We start from the raw sequence: 23,287 nt of genomic DNA, 5'->3' as shown, positions 1-23,287 counted from the left end.
AAAATCATATTTTAAATCATTGGAATCCAAGATCAACAACTTAGTTGAGCCTGCATTAGCTAAATAATGTCTCCTGGACTGATTCCCCTCCACCTTAAGAGCCAGCTGCCAGATTGAGAAGGAGTTTCATTCTGGCATAACAGTGTTTATTGCCCCCTCCCACCAGCCTTCCTCACTGGCAGGTCAAAGGTGGAAACTTCATCCTCCTTGTGTCCTCATTGGAAGTTGAATTGATCTCCTTCACCAGATAGAAGCTCTCTTTAGATGGAATTTGGTGGCTTTTGCATAGGTCTTTAGTAGTCTTAATGTGAAGTCTTGGCTCTGCCTTTTCCTCTCCTTTGCTTTAGTTTCCCCTGTTTATAGGTTTTCTAAATAGTGTAAATACCTCCATTTGTGTTAGTTTTGGGTAGATCATAAAAAAATCCCTAGAGGCCAGCCTTAGTTGGTCTATTCCATTTGCGTGCACAGAGCTCTCTTGCTAGACTCATTTTCTTTCTGCAACAGAGCTACAGAGTTTAGAGGCTTGGGCATTGTCTGGTAAAGCCTAGGCCCAAGCAATCCGAAACAGGCATCCTTAGCACTAAACACTGCATTCAGCAGCATCCATATACCACCAGTCCCAGAGACAACAGAAGCTTTTGGTCAGCCTAAGCTTCACCAAGTAAAAGATTGTGACATCTTATAAACACCAGCTTGTAAGCCATCTCTTTGCATCAGAGCAAAAGACTTTCAAAGACTTCAGAGAGATGACTGCAACCAGCAAAATCTCCTTTTGTAATGTATTGCTTTAAGCTATTTTATAATAGTCCCGGGTGGAGTTAACCCTTTATTCATCTTGTTTTCAGTAAATACATTTTGGTTATCTTTTCACCTTGCCTAAAATGCCTCTGCATGTTAAGGGTCTTGATCTTAACAAAAGGTATGCAGCCCCCGAGTAAAGCCAGACAATATAGTTTTTCCCAAAGGCTCGGGCATGCCATCACGCTTACTGAATGGGAAACAGTTATGCATTTGTAACTGCAACACTGCATACCAGCCAATACCACTCTCAATTTTACATCCTACTAGTTCAAAATGAGGGGGCATATAAATCTCGGAATCCAAGTGACTGTCATTCTTTATTCCCCAAACTCTGTTTTTAGTTTGTTGCCTGTCTTTAAGAGCTTAGTCTGCTGCATTTCTCAAAAACAAATAAGGAGATTAATTTTTTATCATTAGATCTCTATCTAGATCTCCACTCGGGGAAATGATCTGACAACAAAATATCACAAACCTGCTTAGATAAGCACATTGAGGAGGAAAAGGGTTTGAGCACATTCATTTTGGAATCCCCATGCTGACATATGAAATCTTCCAAAATCACTTGCATGATCCCTGCTGCTTTTGTTCTTGTTCCTTTTCATCCCTGAAGGGAGAATGCTTCTAATCAATTCTGCAGTTCCAAACTTACAGAATGATCCTCATTCAGGACATTCTGTTTTGCAGTGTCCAAGAAAATCCCTTGTTCCCAAATATGCTGAGGGGTAGATAAATTGGCCTCAAGTTGCTGGATGTTCTTTTCCAATGGGGCAACCAACTTGCACTTGCAAGAACATAAACATACCACATCATCCATATTCAGTGGCAAAAGTGCTGGTTTTGACCTACAAAGCCCTATATGACTTTGGTTCAGGTTATCTGAAGGATTGTATAACAAACTCTCCCAAGTTTGCAATAGCTTAGCTGTACAATTGATGGTCAAAACTCCTGGAGGATTCTCATTCATAGGCTTGCCATAAATTGAAGTCGCTTTGTTAGTAAATACCAGCAACAATGCCTTAAATATGTGTGTAAAGAGGCATGCAAAATTCTTACTGGCTTTTGAAATATTGTAACCATGGGAGCTCCAGTTTTACAAGGTCTTTAGTCTTCTCTGCCAAAGAGTGTTGTTGCCTCGCCAAACTACAAACCCAGGATTCCATAGCATTGAGCCATGGCAGTTAAAGTGCACCTTGTGTCACATATTTAAGTGACAGGGCTAACAGAAGCTGTTAGCATAAGCCAAGATCTAGGAGGTCAGCAGTGAAAGGACGTTGAAGAAGGACAAAATGGTGTAAGGGAGATAAAGGAGGAAGAACATGTGGGTTAAATTTCTGACAACCATTGCACAGCCTGGCAAAACTGCTGCTGCATTAGGAGGTACTGGAAAATTCATAAAACAATTTAAGCTAGTATAAACCTAAGTTACATCAATAAAGAATGCTGTCAAATCTCCAGGAATCAGCATCTGAATGTCTGAGGGTTGAGACGCTGTGTGTATTTCTAGGTTATAGAGACTATGAGGGATCTGGATTGTGTATAAAATGTTGATTAAAACAATTACATTGTTCCTTCATTTTGATTCCATAATTCAGTACAAATTTACTGCTCCACCAGTCAGCCTACTTGTGCAGTATTGCTGCATTATATGAATATGATTTTAATATCTAAGCTAACTATGCTGACTAAACTATACTGGAGCCAATCAATTCATGTACTTACCATCCTACTGTATCATTGTAGGAATGGACCTATTATGTCTGCAATGAAAAGAATTTATAGGAACTGTCACTGAATAATACAGTAGAGTCTTGCTAATCCAACCTTCGCTTATCCAACATTCTGTATTATCCAACTCAGTCTGCCTTTTAGTAGTCAATGTTTTTGTAGTCAGTGTTTTCAATACATTGCAATATTTTGATGCTAAATTCATAAATACAGTAATTGGTACATAATGTTACCATGCATTGAACTGCTGTTCCTGTTGATTTGTTGTAAAACATGATGTTTTGTTGCTTAATTTGTAAACTCATAATGTACTTTGATATTTAAGAGGCTGTTCCTTAATTCCTCCTTATTATCCAACATTTTCGCTTATCCAACGTTCTCCCGGCCCATTTATGTTGGATAAGTGAGATTCTACTGTATTTATATTTTCTCCACAAGTAACACTCAATATATGTTATTTTCCTTTGAGATAAATTTCATGGAACAGAATAAGATAAGCCAATGTCAGAATGTATTTTCTTATCTGCTCTCTGTCTCTTTTGTGTTTCATCTTCCATTGCAATCAGGCATTATTTAGTTTCAATTAAGCTTCCTTTAAAATTAATGCTCAGTCATGTAAGTAGTAATAGGGATTATATAATCACTTGCCGTGGTAATGCTTTTCCATCTGAACTAGATTTCTCCACAAAAAACCACAGTAGTTCTGAATGCACATACATTACAGTATTTGTTCCTTCTTTTTGCATCTTAATAATTAAAATCAAATCATAAGGGATTCCATAATGCATTTTTCCTGTGAATGGTTAGCTAGGTGGTATTTTTATGTCAGCGAAAGGCATAGAAATGGATATGCAACCTTGTGTTGCTCATGTTTATTTAATTTGGCAGTCATTAGGCTGTCATACACTTTGTATTTTTGTGGGTATAGATTAATAAGATTTTAAGCATAAATAAGAATCTTAGAATGGAATGGTTTTAGCTAAACATTTTCCCTCCCTAGTATATGTCTGGAAAAATGAATATATCAGTTTTTAGTAAAATATAGTATGTTATTTTGCATATTAATTTAATCTGAGAAATGCAAGATGACACATTATTTTTATAATTCATCATTTGTGTATAGTAGCCCATTATACTAGATTATTTCAAAGTCATCTTATGTAATACATACCATATTCTTATGCAAGAATTAGAGACAGGTAGCTTGTAATCTATGCTGATATTTCCCATATTTATTTATTTTGTTCCAACTTTCGGGACTACTAAAATTCAATCGTGGTTCCAAAAGAGAAAATACAAAGCTATTCAGTATCCTTTAGTTGCTTTTTCTGTCAAGTGGATTGAGAGATCCTCGGTTTTGCATGTTATCACAGTATAACAGAAAGAAAGCAGGATAGCTCATGGACACCAGATTGATTATCAAAGACATAGAAAATTGTACATATGGTCAAAGTAATAACATTTGTTAGGGAAGAGCAGCAATTAGATCTTTGAGAAGCTGAGTATTTTCATAAATGTACTGCAACCTGAAGGTACAGGGTTCTGTAAAACTTTTCTATTTAAGGGGGAAACCATGCAATTTTAAAATGAGATGTAGAATGGATTTATAATGATATTGTATTAAATGATGACATGTTGAGATTTCTATTAATGTCAAGACCAATTTTGTGTTTCTGTGGTCCTCAGACTGCAGCGTTTTGTGTTGTGCCTTGCCTGTCCAAATCATTGGCTAGACATCTTCCATCTTTCTTTCTGTGACATAGATCTCCTTCAACAACTTTGTCGTGCTTGTGCCTCCTTCACAATTCAGTATGTAACTATCCGGAAAAAAAATTGTCTCCTTTCTCTGGGCTTATGATGAATAAGAGGCAGTCACACATTTTTGTGAAAGGAGAAGCCTTGGATTGATGGAGATTACTCCATCAGCAGTTGCCCAGCCATCTTATCAGCTGCCAAAGCTCTAATTACAACAGCATAGTTGAAAAGATAAAATACACTCCAGTTTTCATCCTTTTACTAGCCTAATATTTATACTGTGAATGGATAAAATATGATGGGCTTCATCATACTCAATAGATAGGAGCTGAGACATCTCCAAGGGACCTTCTTGCATTCTGAATCTGATATATGGTTAAGAGGTATTTTCTTTCACTTCTGGTAAGTTAGGAGGAGTGAGATTGGTGTGGAAAGAGGAATCTTTGAGAGAGACTGAAAAATAAAGTTTGTAGCATAAGCTTTCATGGACTAAGCGCCCTTCCAGACAGGCCCTATATCCCAGGATCTGACCACAGGTTTTCTGTTTATCCCAGAGTATCTGGCAGTGCAGACTCATATACCCTGTTTCCCCAAAAATAATACATCCCCCGAAAATAAGACCTAGTAGAAGTTTTACTGAATTGCTAAATATAAAGCCTCACCTGAAAGTAAGACCTAGCAAAGCTTTTGTTTGGAAGCATGCCCACCAAACAGAACACCTGAGCATGCAGGATCGGTAAATGTATGTACCATAGATTGTTGTACATGGAAATAATGGTAGTAACAAGAAATTCTTGATAGGATTCAAAGTTTGTCTGAGTATGCTGATTTGTGATGACAACTACTGTACAGTCAACAATTATTCTTCATTGAAAAATAAGACATCCCCTGAAAATAAGACCTAGTGCATCTTTGGGAGCAAAAATTAATATAAGACACCATCTTATTTTTGGGGAAACACGGCAATCCACTTTAAAGCAGAAAACCTGGCATCAGATTCTGGGATATAGGGCCTGTCTGGAAAGATCCTGTGTGTGTTTCCTCACATGTGTAGGCCATTTTGAATGAGAATTCTGTTTGAAATATAGTGGGAAACCCACAAACATAATTCATACCCACATAACTGCATTCTAGACTTCAGTACCAATTTCATGATTGACTGTCACAAAAGCCTTGTTGATGTCAAAGAAATGCCTATTATTCATGTAGTGGAATTGTGAACAATGATCTTGTGCATAGCCACAGTGTTGAATTTTGGACCAAAATCAGGCATACTATGCACCTATCTGAATCTAAAATCCTATCAGTGATAATGCCATTTATGTTTCCCCAGCAGAATACAGTAGTGATAAATAAAAATGAATGGGCACATGTTACTAAACATTTCTCATACTTCAGAAATCAGAAGATCATATGATGAAATAAAAAATTGCATTTGAAATCATGCTGGCTAACACAACTGTGCTGGGGGAAGTGATGATGGTTTTTAGTGGCAACAGGAGCAAGATAGATCGGGCAAAGTAATTATGGAATAAGGAGGTGGAAAATAAAGAAATCTTCCATTCAGGAGGGAGAGGGAGAGGGAGAGGGATTTTTTCAGGTCCTGGGATGTTTAGGAGGCAATAGCAGCATTCCCTGTCTCCCACCCTACCTCACTGCACACTCCTGTGAAAAATGCACAATGCTGGACATTGATGCATAGCACCAACAGATTTATAGCAACCTGTTTAAAAAGTACAAGAGAAAATCTGTTAGATCATGGCATGTGAAATATCAGGATATATAGTGGTTTTACTTCAATGTGCCCCAGAACTAAAATGTGCAATATCTATTTTGTTCTCTAAGATATAGTTAATGCAAATAATTTCACGAATGTGAGCATACAGCCAACTATTCTCTGAGGGCTGTTCAAAGTATGCCAGATATCTCACTTTGTCAGAATGTTACATACACTTTTCATTAGTAGCATATCCTATCAATGCATATTTCTGAGTGTCTTGGGCTTGGCAAAAAAGAGAGGAAGGAAGAAGGGGGAAATATTTATGGTGGTGGAAAAGCCAGACTAGTGCATCAAGTGATAGAGGATGCTTTATTCTATAGTGGAAGCTGGAGACTTAGAAAAAGAAGAAAGGTTCTAAAATGATGCTTCACCCATCCTCTTTAGGTCCAGATGGGCAGCATCTTGGGGAAGTTCTAGGTTACACCTCTGAAATGGAGAACAGTTCCCCCATATGTTATTGTACTGATGGATGACTTTGCTTCTACTTCTGAACTTATAGTTCAGCAACCAGCAACACCTACATGTCAAACTAAAACCTAGGACTCTTTCACACTACCCAGTTATATAAAATTCTACCTTAATTGCCTTGGTTTCATCCTGTAGAATTGGGATTCAGGGAGGGATAGTTAGAAATCTCAGGCAGAGATATTCAGTGCCTTCCCAAACTGTAAAACACTTGTGAAACATTAGAACTTTGAAATCAGCAGATTAAAAGCAGGAGAGAATTTTCAAAAACCCAGTGCCTTTTCAAAAAAACTAAAACATCAATTTGAGCAAAAACAATTTTAAGAAACCATCTGAAAATGAGAAAAAGAGATCAGGTTTATGGGAGAGAGTTCCATAGGTAGTTTGCTTCCACAGAAAAGGCTATATTATGTGGTTTCAATACCTATGTGTCTCTGTGCCTTTTGAGTCTTTAAATATGGTATGGAAAATTAGACAAGATCATATGAAAAAATGCAGATTTTTAGGTTTGTTTACTGGGAAACTTTTTGTGATGATAGAAAAGCTTGTCCGCAGATATTTATCTGCTCTAAATAATCCCAGAGTAGTTATTCTCTGACAAGATCGTCTTTGGAACGAATTGGGCTGCAATTATATTACTGAAGCATCTTTCTATAGTATAGAAGTAAAATATGTATTTGCCATCACAAAGTTGCATGATTGAAAAGACAAATCTTTCAGTAGGTACAATCCTTAAGCAAACATAGAATAGTGTGATAAATAAATGTTGGACATTTCCCATAGCTTATGTTTGCAGATGCTAAAACTAGTTGTTGAAAAAATGTATAATAGCTATTCTAAGACTACTGCCTGTCAATATCTGACTACAGATGGCAGAGTGAATCACAGCTTGAATAAGGAAAATGCTAGACTCTAAGTCGGAGTTGCTAGGAGAATTTTTTGTGCACAGTATACCACATGTACTGCAAAATTTTGGAACAGTGTCATCATGAATTCTGGAGAAAAAAATCCAGTGGTAAAATAAAATCACATTCAAAAGACTGATAGGAGGAAAGTAACATTAGCATGCTCTGTAATATGAGGGACAGAAGATGCACTTGCATTCAGCCAGATAGCTTATCGGCAGCATCCTAAAGGTAATGTTAACCCAAAAAAATAGCAGTCCAGGGAGAAGAACCAGCACAGCATAGTAGAATGAAAGACAGCATGATGAGTATGTGTGCGTGTGCATGCCTGTTCAAACTGTGAGTTGATAATACTTTTCATACCATGGATAATATCCATATACAAGTTATTTGTTTATGTCAAAACAAAATAAAATTGTATAAATTTACACAGTGATTTAATTTGGCTGATTAAGAAAAAAATGAATAGCATTGAAATGATGAATATGTCTGGGACTAGAAAAATAAATATTATTGAATATATACTTTAAAAAGTAGAAAACTAGTTTAGAATTTCCTGTTTTAGGAACTGGGAAAACTTTTAAAAATATTTTGAATGCATAGTAACTAACAGCTATTGACTTGGTTCTAAGATCTTACTTGTACTTTAGTTGTAATATGTTGTTGAAGTATATTGAAATCTGTTATGCCAAGATATTCAACTGCCAAATAAGAATCACACAATAATGAATTTTTAATCTTGTTTACAGGTGAAAGCATTTTATTTTTTTAATCTTGTTTAAAACAGCAATTTTAAAATTTAGCTAGAAGCTAGGTTTGGATGTCTTATGTCATTGTATATGTTTAAGGAGTAAAACAAGTTGCTTACTGTGCTGAACAAATGTTCCTCTTATAGTCTAAAAGATTCAAATATAACCTAGATAGGCACTTTGTATTAGAATGTCTAGAGGTTCATGTGCAATAGATAAAAATAAGATATAAAATGCACCAAATGTTCATTTGGTTTTTGTTTGCCAAACAAAAATGTGCAAACAAAACCCCATGTCTGCATCTTACTGTTTTTATAGCCATCACCCTAAAGTATGATTCATCATAACTTAATATGGTAACTCTGGCGGGTTCTTTCAGTATTGCTCAGCCTAGCGAAAATGGACTTGAAGAATATTAGCAAATTTATATGCAACAGCAACCATGGAAATCACAGGTGCAGCTCTGTTCCCTCTTTCTGTTTTATGACCAGTGACAGCAGTGTATCTGGAGAGCTCTGGCTGTCATTCACCAGGAAAGAAGGGCTACTTCTGTTCCAAATGTAAGAATGCTACTTATCCACTGGATATGTGAGGGCAGTTGTAATGTACCTGGGCATTTTCTACACCTGATCAGTGGCTGGAGAGACACCCTCCCCCCCCCCCCCAGCTGCTTTTCCATGGGATGCTTCCTTTTGTAGTACCTCAGAGAATTCATATGCTGTAGTTACTGGGGGATACTCCATATGTCAGCAACAGGATTCTAACAACAGATTTTAAGTTAAATATCCAGCTATACTCTTTAGTGTATATGCGTATCTGGGAGGAGACAGACAGATTAGGTAATATCTACTGATGCATCATGACTGGAAGGTCTGGAAATTATGCCCCAGTGATTTCAGTTGCTGGGTATGTTTAGCTTGGAGAAGAGAAGTTTTAAAAATGACATCATAGTAGTCATGTGCATTTGTATAAAATCGCTATCCATTTCTGTTTATCCCATTTGTATGGCCCCATTTCCATTTCTGTCCGCTGCTTCCAAAAACGGCACCCATCCTAATGAACTTTTTTGTTCCACCATCCAAAAATATGAATACATTTGTCTCATTGGTGGCAGTGGGCAGGTTGCCCAAACTCCCCTGCCCCTCAGTTTTAGGGCTAGGGGGTGAAAATCGCCACACACGAAGGGCATATCTACCATTTTTAGCCCATCAACTCTTACAATGTTTGGGTCATCCCCTGATATTTAGAGATTTGCTTTTCTTTCTGGAAAGAAAATCCCCTTTAAAACATTCCCTCTTTCCCCCACTGGCCCTGCCCTCTCCCGTATTGTGCCAAACGAATGAACAGCACGAAACAAAAACACGGATTAAACAAATTAGACAATTTTTGGACCCATGGCTACGTGAGAGCCATGTTTAAATATCTAAAAAGATGTCATGGGAAATGAAGCAAGTTGTTTTCTGCTGCTCCAGGGACTAGGACAAGGAGAACGTCTTACCAAAGATGCTGTATCTATTCCAATCGTTGCCAATCATTAGGAACCTGAATACTTTCAATATTTGGAATAAAGACCTGTCTAAATTTATTTGGCAAGGCAAGAAGCCGAGGATAAAATGCTTAAATTTGATAGTTGAAACTAAACGAGGGGGTTTTGGCTTGCCGGATCTAAGATCCTATTATGAAGCATCTGGCCTCATCTGGATTAAAGATTGGTCCAGTTTAAAAAATCAGAAATTATTGACACTTGAGGACTTTGATTTAAGAAGGGGCTGGCATGCCTATATTTGGTATGACAAGACAAAAGTTGAAATACATTTTTCAAATCATTATATTAGAGCCGGTCTGATAAAAATTTGGAATAGACATAAATTTAGATTTTATAGACAGTGCCCTTTGTGGATATCTCCTTTTGAAGCTTTTCAAAGAAGAGAATTAGGATGGCAAGTTTGGCCCATCTATGAAGAGTGATAATAAGGGGAAAAGGTAAAGTAGAACTAAAAGAGGAAAAATACATTAAATTAAAATACCCAAGTTGTACATGGCTTCATTACAGACAGCTACTGGAACTCTTTAAGAAAGACAGAGAGAATGGTTTCGCAGACAAAACTGGTTTCTGGGATAGTACAATGAAAACGGAGAAAAAACTGATCAGTAAAATTTATAAAAAACTATTAGAGTGGGCCATGGAGACTGAAAAGATAAAAGATTGTATGGTGAAATGGGCCCAAAATGTTGGACACCAGATCAATTTGAAGCAGTGGGAAAAAGCCTGGAACCAAAGATTGAAATATACTTACTAATATGACTTAAAAGAGAACTTAAGATGCAATATCGATGGTATTTGACACCAAATAAAATCTCAAAATGCTATAAGAACGCTTCCAACAAATGTTGGAAATATGAATAACAAACAGGTACCTTTTTCCACTCCTGGTGGACTTGTAAGAAAGCGAGACAGTTTTGGAAAGATATATGAGAAGCTATACAATCAATTTTAAAAATTAAAAATCCAAAGACAACCAGAATTCTTCCTGTTGGGAATGTTGGATATTGAAAATGACAAGAATAAAGAAATTTTGTTTAACCTTTTGGTTACAGCGGCAAGGCTAGTCTATGCAAGAATGTGGAGACAAAAAGAAATACCTAAAAAAGAGGATTGCCTAAATAAGGTATTAGAGATTATGAATATGGACAGGTTGACTTATTGGTTATCCCCAAACCAAGGATTACCAAAAAAAGAAACCAACTGGGACTTAGTCAAAGACTATTTAAAACAGGCAAAATTAGATCTTATCTGCTGAAGCTTAATATTTCCAAGATTAGAAGAGGATGAAGGGGATATAGTAGCGTTATAATGGAATATTAATTACGACGGTTTAAGGAATTGCCAGAGCAGGTTTATTTATTTATTTATTTACAGCATTTATATTCCGCCCTTCTCACCCCGAAGAGGACTCAGGGACACATATAGGCAAACATTCAATGCCTTTTAACATAGAACAAAGACAAACAAACATAGGCTCCGAGCGGGGCTTGAACTCATGACCTCCTGGTCAGAGTGATTCATTGCAGTTAATTGCACTGGCTTGCTCTCCCACCTGCGCCACAGCCCGGGCGCAGTTGGAAGTCTAGAACTTTTATTTTTTATATATATATATTAAATTTCTTTTTTTCTCACTATCATTCTGTCTTTTTTTCCTTTTCCCTCTCACTTTTCCTACTTTTCTATAATAAAAATGTTCTCCCACTTTCGATGTATACTATTTTTTTTAAATTTTCTCTTATGATATATGAAATTTCAATAAATACATATTGAAGAAGAAGGAGAATAGGATTCAAACTGGAGGAAAAGAGATCCCACCTAAACATTAGGGGGGGGGGGAACCTTCCTGACAGTAAAAACTGTTCAACAGTAGAATACGCTGCCATGGAGTATGGTCAAGTTTTCTTCTTTGGAGGTTTTTAAACAGACTGGACATATGTTCATTGATTGTGATTGTGTATTTTTGCATGTCAATGGACTGCTCTGGATGGCCTTTTTTATCTCTTCCAATAGGATTCTATGCATAGAATTCAAGAATTTCACTCTAGGTGTATTTCTTTGTAGATTCAACATGATGTCATGGTTGGAAAGTTGGACTATGGTTCTGGAGACTCCAACTCAACCAGCCATGGAAGTATACTGGGTGACTTTCTCAGCCTTAGAGAAAGGCAAATCTTCCCAAGAAAGTCAGCATGGTAGATTCTCCTAGTATGGCACTTTGAAAGCCATAGACCACCATACATATTTGTATTATATAGGGAGCTGCATATCAACAAAAGTTCCCAAGACTGTTTACAATATGGGGAACCAATAAGAAAATACATGTCCAATCAAAGAAGAAATATTTGGCATGCTTCTGGGTGGAAGAGAACAAATAGCTCTCCTAGGATGGAGCATCCCAGTGTTCCAAGGCTATTATGGAGAGGATACTCATTCAGCTTTCAGAGAGCCCTTATTAATTTCAAACTCGTTGAGCCATCTTCCAGGAGAATACATTCCTTCATTCAGTTTAGATTGGCAAAGGTAAAAAAAATAACACCATTTTATAACCAGCAGCATATCGCTCACCAGTGTAGCTGTTTAGTATAGGTTGTTTTGTGCTCCTAAGGATAAATACCCAGAATTTTATTATGATAAAATCTTGGGACCATGTAGGAAATGGCTCCAGTAATTGAAAATCAGGGTTCTTTCCTGCTGGAAAACAGTAACTGAAAGGCGGTGTGCTTTTCAGTTAAAATTTTGGCAGCAAATCTCTGCACATGAGCAAGGCATTTGCCTATAAGACTAGTTTTTCCCATACAAAAACCCTTTCTTCTTTTGGAAGCTGATAATTCTACCTGCTTGCACCACAAATAGATCCTTGTCAGTGCGAAGAGCTCCTCCCGCGGTTAGCTTGTGACAAGAAAATAGCATAATTTTGTGTGTAGAAAAGACAGAACAAGTTGTCATGAGGGAAGTGAAAATGCCAAAAGCAGGAAAACTAATAATGTTACCTGGCAAAATTGCTCCCCAATGGTCATGAAAAGGCCATAGCTGATTACATATGGGGAATGGACAGTTTCAAATCAGGTGGGCTCAGGCCAGGTAAGGGCAATACACACCCTAGCAGCCAGCTGAGGCCAAGAGTGCCTCTTCAGGCCTGGCACTGGACATGCTACCCCTTGTAGCCAGTTGGCCTGTGGATTAGACCACTCCAAATGTGTACTTGTGAGAAGTCTGACAGCAGTGTGCTGAACCAGCTGTCAACCACAATTCAAATAATTAATATGGAAGTTAAATATCCTACTTCGATAGTTTGCACTTTTTACCTATGTCAACTTGATAAAGACACAGGGTCTATTCCCATCCCAATTTGCACTTCCAAGAATTTGCAGCACTTTATCAGTCACCTCGTGTTTGCAATATTTATATGGTGCACCTTACCCAGTCTACTTTTACAACATCTCCATTTTAATCCATGTTTTTATTAGTTCTTGTCATTTGTTTTTATTGGCTAACGTGTAAATTTTTATAATTGTGCATGTTTTTTGTCTGTTGTGTTTTATATTGCTATTGTTTTTATTTGGGCTTGGCCCCATGTAAGCCGCCCTGAGTCCCCTTTGGGGAGATAGAGGCGGGGTATAAAAATAATTATTGTTGTTGTTGTTGTTGTTGTTACAGATTGCAGTCTAGTTAAACCCAACAAAAGGTATTTCAGGTCAAAACCAGCTGCCAGCTGCAAACCTTACATGGGGTTGAGCTTGTCCAGGACTGTCACGCCCTGGCCGCAGAGCACTAGAACCAACACACGGAGGCCAATAACAGTCTAATATCTTTATTAAAGAAATGAGTAATTAGGATAAAAACAGATAGAAAATAAAGTTCATCAATAGACCTTTCAGAGAAGGTCAAATATAGTCCAGAAATATATTGTCCAGTATATAATATTAGAGTTCAAAGTTATAATCCAAAACCGAAACACACTCAACTTCCAAGCAGTTTGAGTGGGGAAACGTCCAAGATTTTACTAGAGTTCAAAGTAAGTCCATGGCAGGAAACTGAAGACAAGACTGGATACTTGGCACAAGATACAAGGCTGGGAACACGATGAGATGGGTCAAGAACACAAAAAGGCAAGACACGGTGAAACTGGAATTAGCGGACTCAAAACGCAGTCCACACTTGGCTGGAACCGAAGTTAATCCTTGAGCTGACTTGTTGACTCCACGCGGGCTAGTCTGTGCGGGAAGCTTTTAAAGAACTTCAAGTCTTTCTACAAACAGATGTCCAGTGCTTCTTTTCCCAAGGGAAAAGAACTGAAACACATTTTCATCCAGATGCGTTCCTCCCTTAAAACTCTCAGGAGAAACGAGCTAATTAGCACCCTGTCTGGCTGCTAATCTGGCGCTTTTCCTTGTTTGCGCTTTCTCTGAGCGACTAGTCTCAAAAAACTCCCTTCTCGCGAAAGGGGGAGAAGCGCTGGGAATAGCTTGTTCAAGGTCCGTTTTAATGAGCTCTTGGCAAGAATTATCAACAAAAGGCATCTGGAATGGCACAGTCTCTTGCTGAGACGGCAGAAATCCCATGTCTTCATCACCATGATCCATAATGGCGCTAGGGTCAGGACTCAGAGGCCCATGGGGCATCACAAGGACTAATGTTTCTCTAGATAGCCACACCATTGAGTTCTTCCCACTTCTCATTCCTGTGTTGAAATTCAATTATATTTCTAAACTATATTTCATTTGCCAGCTTGAATGGACATATATAAGTTAACGAACAAACAATTTGAGATCTGATAGAAAAGGAATATAACTTGATGACTTTGCTTAGGACCGCTTCCTACAAATGTTAATGACGGTATTAGATCCTGAAGAATCTCAGATGGTAGCTTCCTAGTGCCAGGAACAATAGTCTGTCGACACTCACGCCTACCTTTTCAGCAGTGAAGCAGAACCAGCATGGGGCACCAGCCAGCAAATTCAGATCCAGAAAAGCACCCTTGCATTGTGATAATGCAAACTACTGAGAGGATTCATAGGACTTTCTTTCCGCTGGCCCTTTCCTAACATGGGTATAAATTAACTGAGGTCATTTGCACTTAAACTGGGCTTCAAGCCATCTTGAAATTTATCCAGCTATTTCAAAAATAATCACACACAAAAAGTTTAATCTAACATGTCTTTCTAGTCTTTTTCATCTGTTAAGTAATCTGAACCTCCTACACAAATTCTGGAGTTCAGTGGAAATCAGCCAGTGACTGCCGTTTTATTTCTAAACGTGCAACCATTTTACTTCTGCTAAACTAACAATAAACTGGCACAGTGTCTGTTCCTAAGCAGTAAAATTACATATGGAAGATACTTCTCTAGAACTATTTTAAATGTATTTTATTGTGTGTAAATAATCTAAAGAAAGGAACAAGAGAGGAAGAAAAGATGGGGAAATGGGTGGAACAGTATAAATAATTATAATAAAAAGAGTGGTGGTGAATACAATGTCTGTATATAGGCATCAATAAAAGGTGACTTATGTCTTTTTTTAAAAGTTTGCAATTGTATTAGGAGGTGGAGATTGGTCTCTACAGTGTTGTGGCATAAGTCTTTAACCATCAAAAAGATCATGGAAAATCTTTTCCCTAGACAGTGTCCAAGAAACAAGTACTTACTTCAAAAGTATGTGCCTATTTCCATATGTTTCGATAAAAGTTTGATACAGGTAATTATCGCCTTCTTGCCAAAAAAAGTCATAGTTGGACATAATCATTTCATGTTTTTAAAGACACATTAGGTTAATTGCTTTCTGAAACGATCTTGTCATTATGAAGTAACGTTATGTTGTTGTTGTTTGTATCCCACTTTCCCACCAAAATTGGGAATCAAAGCAGCTGACAGTATAAAAGAACAATACAAATAAGAAACATATAATAATAATATAACTTTATTTCTATTCTACCCTATCTCCCGAAGGGGATTTAAGACGAATTCCAACATACAACGGCTAACATTCGGTGCCTCCATGAAACAAACAAATACTGCTATAAAATCCCAGAGAAACCCCTCATATGAAAATAACATTAAAAACACACAAAGTGAACATTAAAATAGAATCAGACAATTCATATTATGAAAACAATTTAAACATCAAGTTAAAAGATTATTCTCAGTAGCAGCAGAACCTTATTATTGAAGTAGGACATGACTTTCCCTTACATAATATTTTGCCTTATTTATTGAAATGTTTTCTAGCTCCAACAAGGAAAGATGATAATACAAAAACATGTTCTTCCTACAAAACCCCCAATAATAAGTAATAAGACTTCTGGCATTTTACTGTATTATTATAATCGATCTCCAGAGCATCAAGCTTATTTTACTAGGTACAATTGGAACCAGCTAGATTTTAACAGATTTATATTTTCTTATTCCAAACAGTACAAAACTAGACTTACTTTGCTTTTGCAAACTTCAAATTGCTTTGAATAAAGTAAACTTTTATAGAATTTCATGAAGCAATATTGCATTGTAGAGCAAACATTAAGACAGAATTGTGAAGATTAAAATCCTCCTTCATTTGTATCTTTCTCCCAGTTAGCTGACTGTTTAAAAGGATGAAACCCAACTCTTCTTTTTTCATAATATGAAAACAAAACTGCTACTATTTCTACTATTACTCTATTACTATATCCTTCTCCTAAAATGAAACAAAACAAAACACATTGCTTTAAATTTGTATTTCTGTAGTGCTTGTGACAGGAAATTCTGACACAAATTGGCTATGCTATTGTGATTCAGGGAATGCTTGTGATTGTTCATTTTGCTCAGTGGAGTGGGAAGGAAGCTACCAAAGGTAAAGGAAATTACCCAGTGTGTGTTTTGTTTTGAGTACTGGACTAGGACTCTTGAGACCACGGTTTGAATCTCTACTCAGCGATGGAAACCCGGAAGCAAACACACTCTCAACTTCAGAGGAAGGCAAATGCCAATCCTTGATGAAGATGTTTTGCTAAGAACACCCTATTGTTTTACCACAGAAACAAAGTATCTAGAAGTTACACAACAACAACAACAACAGCAGCAGCAGCAAACTAAAACTTTGGCCAGAATTTAATTACAAGAATGTCTCTTTTCTGCATAATGGGAGACAAGCCTAGATCTACTGCCCACCCCACCATATATTCAGCTTTAGAGAGAAAGGGGCCTATACAGCTGTAGCACTAAATCATAATTGGAAATGCCAGCCCTTTTTCACAATAGTCCATTATTATATTGGGGGGGGGGGGTTACCCAATATATGAGTGAACATTTGAAGGTGTGGCAACTGGTTACCATTTTTTAAAGAATCTGAAGACATAAGTAGGCAAAAGAGTACTAATTAAATAAGCAGAGAACACAAGAGACGGGGACGTCAAACGTGGGTTCTGAGAAAACCTATAACTGCTCACAATCAGAAGGGCATGTCTGCTGTGGGCATAATGCGTGAGCAAACTATGGACAATAGCAAATAAAGGGCTGGCTAAGTGAAATTGAGAGAACAGACATCAGTGGCTGCTGGTATATACAAAGAAATTAAAATATACAAAGAACAAAAATCTACATCTGCATAAAAATAAAGACTAAAAGAGTGCAAAGTTGAGAAAAAGGAGAGAGGAAAGAATAAAGCAGAACATAAAAGTGAATTTCAGTGTTTTTTATAGGTGCTATTATTAAATCCTAATTAACCGCCTTATTTTTGACATTCAGCAAAAATAACTTTTTTCTCTAATCTACACATATAAAATTTAACTTTCTATACTACCTAGTTATCCTGCAGTGTTAATAAAATATTAGCTCCCATATCTAGCTATTAATGATAATTAATAATTACTTATATTTAAATTAAAAACAATCTTCCATTTTTCCAAACTGCTGTAACCTTAAAATTTGTTGTTTAGCTGTTTGATTTAATAATGTAACAAATACATTGTCTATTATTCTGGTGCTCTTACGGTAATGGCTTTTTATAACTAATATCAGTTATCCCCATTATAAAGCCATAATGTAACCCAAACATCAAAATGCATATATTTTGTTAAATCAAAAGTTCAGTGCCCTTTTAACTCTATCAGTAAACTTAACAATAAAGTATATTTCATAAACATCCGCAGGGGAACAAAGAAACCAATTGTACTTCAAAACCATTTTATCCCTTTAAACCCATATAATGTAAACTACACCTTCACATGTGGCAAAATACAGATTGAGGCAAAAGTCTCACATTTAACAATATATACATTAGTCATGCTTTTTCATACCCTATCTTGATTTGCCCTATCTTGATTTCCATTATTTCCTTATAATTTGTCACTTTATACATTGATCCAGTTTCATGCCAAATTTCTTTCATTACAAAATCAGCATTCTCAGACATAATTTTCATACTTCCAGTATTATATTAACTTTATCCACCTGCTTGTTAAACCTTTCATGTGATGTCAAGATTATATAGTCCCACATTGTGTGATCTTCTTCATCGTCCTTTGCCTCATCTCACAATTTATCTTGGTGCTCCAAAACATCCAGATCTTGCGATAGTTGATTAAACTCTTCTACATCATTATCTTTGCACTCCCCTAATTCTTCAAAACATTCGATTCCCAATCTCTTCTCTACTTAGGATTTTAATGAGGACTTTGATGTGGAGTTTAATATTACTCTTACTCCTCTCACTTAATCAAACGCTATTTGATATACATCTAGATCAGTTGTGCGTGAAGGGGTGCCCCCTTTTTACAGACATTCCTCCATGTCAATTACTAATGTACTGGGCAGGCAGTAACCAACTTCATCAGTGTTTTTAAACCCTGTCCCATCCAATGTCTCCTTTGAACAAAACAAATAGTTTCTCATACAATCCTACCTTGTAATCCAAAATTAACAAATCCAAAGTAATTAAATGGCAATGTCAAAAGGTCAACCAATTTTTCAAATATCTGTATTGCTAGACCTTTTGTTCATCACAAACTTTATTGCTTATAAATGTATTGCCTTATTGCACTGAGCTGGAGACCGAAAGGTCCCAGGTTCTAACCCCGGGAGCGGCGTGAGCGGCCGCTATTAACTCCAGCTCCTGCCAACCTAGCAGTTCAAAAACATGCCAATGAGAGTAGATCAATAGGTACCGCTCCGGCGGGAAGGTAACGGCGCTCCATGCAGTCATGCCGTCCACATGACCTTGGAGGTGTCTACGGACAACGCCGGCTCTTCGGCTTAGAAATGGAGATGAGCACCAACCCCCAGACTCAGACATGACTGGACTTAACGTCAGGGGAAACCTTTACCTTTACCTTATTGCTTCCAGTTCTACTTGAACTTTCTGTACTTATTTCAAAAAGCAGGCCGCTTACTGAGGCAGAAGTATCACAGCTGGCTCTAAGATGTCTTTAATTCCAAATGACAAGAAAAAACTAGAAACTAAAATAAGGAAAGAGAAAGTTTGGGGTTCAATGTCCGTAGAGGGCTGCTTTCCGGCTCTTCGGGTGAGCTGTTAACAGGAGAGCATGATAGAATCCCAGCTCCTCCAGACAGTTTTGTTGATTACTCCCTTTTGTTTCCATGGCAATTACTGGATTAAGGAGCACTCCTGGGCAACCCATTTGATCCAAGAAGATAACTGACCAGAGCTTGTCTCAAACTGATAAAATAAATCTACTGTTTCTTTCTACTGCAGAGTTCCCCACTTGGATGAAAGCATTAATACCACTCCCTCCCATCTTTCCTGGAGGTCCCCATCAGTTTCATATTAATGTGATGATAACTGTGCTCCAGTTTGTATTTCATAATACAAATGTCTCAAAAGATGCAGCACCTTGGATAGTTCGGACTAAAACCCAAACAGGAATCAATGTCCTACTAGCATGGGAATTACCATGCTTTACAGATGTAATCCATTTGGCTGCAGACTTCTAGTATACCAGAAAGTAGTAAATTATAAAGAAACATAAATTTTTCCAGATGCCTTTCCAAGATCCACAGGTAGTGAATTAGTCATGTTTAGATATTTGATATTTAATTACACCTGATTCATGTTTTGTCATAAAGTGTGAAAATATTTTCACCTTTTTTGCCATTACATAGTGATGCCTCATTACAGCTATGTTCAAATGAATTAAACTGAGATTTATTGTTTCATGGAGGTAAAAGCAGCTGTAACAATCAGAAAGGGGTACTTATCATTCTTTTATTTAATGTTAGAGCAACATTAATCTTGCTGTGTTTGGAGTTTTGAAACATGTTTACCATTTTTGTGGCTATAATTTACGGCTCCCCGTTAAATGTTCTGTCATCTTAATAACATCTCAAATTTAATAGCAGTACCTCTTCACTCTTTGAATTTTGAATGATGAAGAATGAGAAGTTAGATTGCTTAAAGTGTTTTTTCATTGTATGAGTTGAATCTTAGTCCATATGTTTAAATGAATTGTATTAGCTGTGTAAAAGGATCCTACCACAAACAGCCTGAATTAAACAGATGTTTGTTTTTCATGGCTTCATTGCTGCAGAAATCTTACAAAATGGAATGATACCCTCGTTAAAATTATGATGTATTGATTGATATTGAATGCTAAGATAGTGTTTATTTTGTACTTTACAGTAGTGTTAGGTTTAGATATATTTACAGTGATTGACTGCTTATATTATTGATATTGATCGATGTATTCGTGGAATCACTCTCAATTTTGCTTGTCTACATGTGTAAATCATGGGCTGGGCTTTAGCACAGCAGGTTAAACCACCAGCTGCAGTAAATCTTGTCAATCAAAGGTTGACAGTTAGAAGCCCGGGTCAAGGTGAGCTCCTGGTCTTTAGCCCAGCTTTTGCCAACTTAGCACTTCAAAAGCAAATTGTGAGTAGATAAATAGGTACCGCTTAAAAGCGGGGAGGTATTTTAAAGCACCCATAAGAAAATACCAGAAAAGTGCCAGTGATTTGATCAAGGAGGAAAGTTTACAAACAAAGCTGTTCAGCAGGGAGATGGAGCGACACCACTCCCTCCACCAATGGCTGGAACTGAGCACAAGCTTCCAAGATGCCAAAGATGGGAAAAGCCTATATATACTTTTATCTATGTTTGTCTTGTGAGTGTATAAACGGCATTGAATGTTTGCCACATATGTATATTTTGTGATTTGTCCTGAGTTCCCTTTGGGGTGAGAAGGGCAAAATATAAATACTGTAAATAAATAAATAAATAAATTCTAGTGAGTAACATTTGAATGATATTGAAAGCCAGCATGGCATAGTGGTTTGAGCATTGTACTATGGAGACCAGGGCTCAAATACCTGCTTGGCCACATGAATCAATTCAAATGATTTTGAGCCAGTCTCGTGTTCTTAGCCTCAGAAGAAGGTCAAGGCAAACCCCACTATTGAACAATGATTTGAATACACAACAATAACAAACTATTTGTATTGCTTTCTGTTGTAACAGGTATTAACAAACCATTCATTTTCGCTGCACCTTATCATTGTATATGATGTTCACAGGTCTGTTATCTACAATGAACTATAGTGGATGATGCTTGGAATATTTCAGACTTCACTATGACAACATGCTACAGTTTTATTTCATTACCTCTATGAATATAGCACATTCCTTTACATAATTTACATACAGAGGGCAAAAGTAAGAAAGATAATCTTTGAAAAGATGACACGGATTACATGTGAAGTGTACTACACATTCCCAAACAGCTGGACCAGATAAATTTACCTCAAAATCATCTGCATTTACAAAATCAAAGTGGCTGTCTGAATTCATTCTAAAATTAGAGTGCTGCTTTAAAACATGGAGCATTGCTATTTTTCCAAGTTCCTCTTCCTTTGGGTTGGCAGTGTGTCTCTCCGCACAGCAGTAAGGCCCATGATTAATGAGAGCAAACTTGGCTCTTTTCGCTTCTCTTTTTCATCACAACATCTATGCATTAACCATTACTGCAAAATAAATACAAAATAATAAAAGTTGAACAAATTAAAATCTTTTAGAGATTATATATATAGGTTCCCATTGGTTTTCACTATTTTTATTTATTATAAAATGTTTTGTTTTTTATTGTAGTTTGTAATTTGCTTGCCTATTGATAAAACATATTTTTCATATTAATTAATTAATATTGATATAAATTAATTTATGTTATTATTTTGGATCTTTATTGCCAAATGTCTTCTTGTTTATTATATGGCTAAATGGAGAAACTATTATTATGGTATTTGACCAAATGAGCTTTCTGCTGTTAAAATGGTTTATAGAAATTCAAAACATGTTTTCTTGATAGCATGCAAAATATTCAATAGCATAAGATATGATCATTAACAATTACTTGATTCATGTTTTTATGTACCTGCTTCTGGAATATGAACATCTATTAAGGTTTTGCTCATTCATTAGATTTGCATTTTGCCTATCCCTACTGTTTTTATCTTTCAGGTGGCTATAATTGCTGGAAATTTTGAGCTTGGTGAATACATCAAGAATCATAAGGAAACTGATATTGGTATGTATGATATCTATTAGCATCTAAATTGCTGTTCAGTATTCTATAAATATTTTTAAACTAGAAAAATATGCTTTGAAGAAGAGTTTTGGACTGGAATGTTGCAAGGAATACTTTTACTCTCGGCAGATGAAATATAGGTTGGGAGATACTCTTTCAGATTTAGGAAGTTTACTACAATAGGACCTGGATCAATGCATTGGAAGACAGATTCTCATAGAGGCACCAAGAGATACTGGGAAATGGAAATAAATTAAAAAATGTAACCCATGTACAGTTATGGAGATAAAGCTTTGCATTATTGTTACCTGATTTGGTCTGTTTTCCTGGGTTTCTGATTCACCGTTTAGTTTGCTTTGGTCTTCTTATTGTCCTCCTAGCTGACATGGTTTGTTCTTCTGATATTCTACTTTGGTTGTCTCCTGGCCTCGTGGCCTTTTCTCCTCTACAATGGCCATGACTTCACTGAAAAAGTGTCATTATTATGAGGGAAACAATTGTGATGATTCCCGTTGTTTTCTAACAATGATGGCTGTTCTGTCCCCACACTATCTTAACTACTTGTAAGGTGAACTGGCTGTGCAGAGAAAAGATTGGAGACTCTATAATTGAATCAAATTTATTAACTGACAAGAATGTTAGACTTTCTCTCCTCCTGCATCTCACTATAAAGTCTTTATGAGGAGAGGTAAAGTCTTTGAGAGATAGACACAGTTCTGGCTGAACTGAGACTCTTGAATCTTTATTTCTTCTTATTATCTCTTTCTTGTATGGTGTTCAACTGTCTCTATGTTGGTCTCAAAATTTAACTCTGAATGGACTTGAACACAGCTCATACAGCTCCAACTGGACATGCTATTTGTAGACCTTCTGGCCTTCCTCTTTTTTCATCTTCCAGTCATGAAAAGACTAACTCTTCTAAGGACCAGAAGTGCCTTGCCTGAGGCTCTACCCCAAGGGGATTCTTAAAGGGGCAGGGTGATGGAGGCTTCAAATGCAAAGAGGCTGTCTAGACTGATCCCCCAGAAACAGTAGATAAAATATTAATCCCTC

At 36.8% G+C, this 23,287-nt stretch overlaps 1 protein-coding gene across 8 annotated transcripts in view; it reads left to right on the top strand.

The window, feature by feature from the left end:
- The window catches only part of shank2 (SH3 and multiple ankyrin repeat domains 2), a 405,147-nt gene that overhangs the window by 103,562 nt on the left and 278,298 nt on the right, over positions 1-23,287 (top strand). For all 8 annotated transcript variants that reach the window (XM_062967836.1, XM_062967830.1, XM_062967835.1 and 5 more), the window contains exon 10: positions 22,168-22,234. In XM_062967836.1, the coding sequence (XP_062823906.1) occupies positions 22,168-22,234 (67 nt within the window). The remainder of the gene's footprint in view (positions 1-22,167; positions 22,235-23,287) is intronic.

The sequence above is a fragment of the Anolis carolinensis genome, chromosome 1 (assembly GCF_035594765.1).
Source record: "Anolis carolinensis isolate JA03-04 chromosome 1, rAnoCar3.1.pri, whole genome shotgun sequence".
NCBI lineage: Eukaryota > Metazoa > Chordata > Lepidosauria > Squamata > Dactyloidae > Anolis > Anolis carolinensis.
This window is presented reverse-complemented; position numbering and strand designations above follow the sequence as displayed.